This window comes from Lineus longissimus, chromosome 18, assembly GCF_910592395.1.
Source record: "Lineus longissimus chromosome 18, tnLinLong1.2, whole genome shotgun sequence".
In the NCBI taxonomy this organism is placed as follows: Eukaryota; Metazoa; Nemertea; class Pilidiophora; order Heteronemertea; family Lineidae; genus Lineus; species Lineus longissimus.
In genome coordinates, this window is record NC_088325.1 from 8,276,898 (window position 1) to 8,280,286 (window position 3,389).

The 3,389-nt window shown below is 41.7% G+C and overlaps 1 protein-coding gene across 1 annotated transcript; it reads left to right on the forward strand.

Annotated features, from left to right (window-relative positions):
- Nucleotides 1-628: 628 nt before the first annotated feature.
- Nucleotides 629-3,090, forward strand: LOC135502539 (uncharacterized). The gene is made up of 2 exons (XM_064795481.1): nt 629-885; nt 1,255-3,090. The coding sequence occupies exons 1-2, from the start codon at nt 695-697 to the stop codon at nt 2,396-2,398; spliced, it is 1,335 nt and encodes a 444-aa protein (XP_064651551.1). The 5' UTR covers nt 629-694; the 3' UTR covers nt 2,399-3,090.
- Nucleotides 3,091-3,389: the final 299 nt, after the last annotated feature.

Consider the following 3,389-nt stretch of genomic DNA (forward strand, 5'->3'; position numbering starts at 1 on the left):
TAGGCCTGGACCCTCCAACCTATGAATATTCATTAGTAGTCTTGTCTCTGAAGTGAGAGATTTCTCATTTTAGATGTAAATATTGATACAAAACAGCATTGTTACCTGGTTTATTCCTTCACAGCATGTTGCCAACAATATCGACGTGGTAATTATGAGCTCAAAACGAACTGGAGCAGCAGGTAATGTTGCAAATGCCCTGAATTTGTTGCATGATGCAAATATGCACACTGCATCTGGGGAAAGGCCTATGAACGAACTCATAACGGATTATTTCTTGGATGATGATGGAGTTGACTTCATTGAATCAGACAGCGATGACGACTCTGTCTCTGATGAGGTTATACCAGCCATTCTTGATGCATCTACTGACCTAAATGAACCAGAGTCTGGGCTTGACTTGCATGATGACAATGTACAGGACAATGCATTAGTCCATGATGATATCAGTAGTAGTGAAGTGAACAACAATGACACTGTCACAGAGCTTGAACCTGAATTTGGCTTAGATGATATTCCTGAGGATGAGGTTGAGGCTGCTATGGCTTTGGTAGACATTGTGAGTGATGACAATATTAAAGAATGTGAGAAAATTCAGAACTTTAAATGTGAGTGCACGCGAAGAGGCAAGAACCTAGAAAATAAAGTGTCGTGTCATACGAAATTGTCCCAGGAATTTATTGCAAAGGTACGGATGGATATGGCCGCACTATCGGATGACGAACGGGACTTGGTGTTAGTTGGCATGATAAGCAGCTTATCCACCTTCAGTGAAGAAACGCAAAGGCCAAGACAAAAGGTGAACACGAAAAGAAAACACCAATGGACAAGGTACATGCTACAAGGAGTTCGAGTATGCCGTTCCACGTTTATATTTGTGCACAAGTAAGTATAGTTAATGATTTGAAAGGTCTGAAACTGAATTAAATAAAACCGGTGCCTTTAGTTTTATTTCAGGAAAATTGTCCAAAAAAAGTGTCCAAGAAATTTACATTGGATTTTAGTTCAACATTTCAACAAAATTTTTAATTCAACAATTGCCACGGCTCCAGATATGTTACCTCTACATAGATTTTAGAATCACATGGTATTTTATAGCTATATTTTGGCCTTCCTCTTTTAAATGAGATGACTATAGAAAAGGCCTTTGACTGATTCTAATCTTTGCAGTGAATAACTTTTATGACACTGTGACCTTTAAATTTGGAATATTCAGACAAACAGGTGTACATGTAGTCCTTTTCTTTTCAGCAGAAGCTTGAATACACTCGATTCCAATATCAAGTGGTATAAAGAAAATGGAATTTCAATTCGCAAGAAGAAGAGGGGCGGTAGGCACAAGACGAACAAGCGTTACCTGACTTATGATGACATCCAAAAGGTTGTGCAATTCCTATCAAATTTTGCTGAGGCAAATAACATAATACTTCCAGGCCGTCATCCCTGCCAAAAGAACCTCTTCGAAGTTAAGCTGCTGCCATCCCATGTGACGAAAGCTGAGGTATATCGGTTGTACAGGACAGCTATGAGAGAGACTGGCTTGCGCAGTGTGAAACTTAGCACATTCCGCAAGCTTTGGAAGGAACTGCTACCTAAGATTATTCGGACAAAACCCATGACTGATTTGTGTGCAGTGTGTCAAAGTAATAACTATGCTGTTTTCCGCAGTGCCAACCTTAGTGAGGCAGACAAGTCAGATAGGCTCCGGCAGCAAGAAGTACATCTAGTTACTGTTTCAAAAGCCAGGGAGTACTACAAGGGCATGGTTAGTAATGCAAAACTAATCTGTAATGAGCTTGGCGTTGTGAAACTACAAAAGTCTCCACCAGTGTCACGTGCAATCAACATGCATTACAGTTTTGATTATGTGCAACAAGTTATGTTTCCCAATGACCCCCTACAACCTGGCCCTATGTATTTTCTCGTGCCGAGAAAATGTTGTGTATTTGGGATATGTTGCGAAGCACTGCCACAACAGATTAACTACCTTGTTGACAAGGGTATGAATATTTCAAAGGGGTCCCAGTCTGTCATAAATTACTTGGACTATTTTTTCCTCAATTATGGGCTTGGGGAATACTATGCTGACCTCCACTGTGACAACTGTTGTAGCCAGAATAAAAATCGTCATGTTCTGAACTACCTCGCCTGGAGGACCATTCATAAACTCCACTTTAAGATCTCCCTAATTTTTTTAATAACAGGCCACACTAAATTTGCCCCAGACTGGTGCTTTGGCTTGTTCAAACAACGTTTCAGGAGGACCCGAGTCAACACTTTGGATGACATAGCCAATGTTGTCAGCCAAAGCACTGTGTCTGGAGTGAATATCCCTCAACTAGCAGGAAAAGAGGATGGTTCAATCATTGTGCCCTGCAAGGTTGCAAAATTTTCTTGATCCATACTTCCGATCATTCCCTAAGATCAAGTCTTACCAACATTTTGAATTAAATTCAAACCATCCTGGTGTTGTTGTAGCTCGGGTTGAGCATGATTCCGTAGAATCGGTTTCTTTCCAGCTATTGAGAGATCCAGAAAATGTTCCTCCTGCAATATGCTCCTTGACAATTAAGCCTCCTGGGTTGGATCTTACTAGGCAAGCTTATCTGTTTGATAGCATAAGACCATACGTTGATGACTTCGCTCAATATGTTGTTTGTCCACAGCCTAAGAAAAATCGTAAAACCTAGGTACTACCTTGTCCACAGGTGTGAATTTTTGAGTACACTGCAGGTGTGGAACTAAACGCAAGCAGTTTTTGCTATTGTTTCAAGTGAAGAATCTATTCATGCTTGAACAGTTTTTATCTAACTCTTGATGATAATGGTACTGCTGGGCAATACTGTCAGCGTTATTTTGTATAAGGTTTGTTAATGTTAATGTTTTGTAATACCAAAATACCTCCATGTAATAAGGAATTCATGCTAGTAACCCCCTCCCTTTCCCAATATCACTGAATATGCCATCCCCCCTGGTGTAGTAGAACACAGGGAGGGGGGGGCATTGGGAAGGCTGGGGCCCCCTGTCAATGACCCCCCCTCCCCGTGTAGTAGAACACAAGGAGGATATTGGTAAGGGGAGAGTGTTGGTAGCTTGCATTCATCTACTCATTTCGGAGTTCCTGTTGATAACCACCTCCCCCTCCAAATATGATACCCCCCCCCGCCGATAGTAAACACAGGTGGAGGGGGCATTATAATGGAAGGGGGAGAGGGTTATAAGCAGGAATTCCTCAATAGGGAGCGGTTCTTTTTATGATGTTAATTATTCATCTACTCATTTAGGAATTCCTGCTGAGAACCATCTCCCCCTTCCCAATAGTGCAAAATGATACCTGTCAAACCCTCCACCCCCACCCCCGTAGTAAACACGGGGGGGGGGGGGCATTA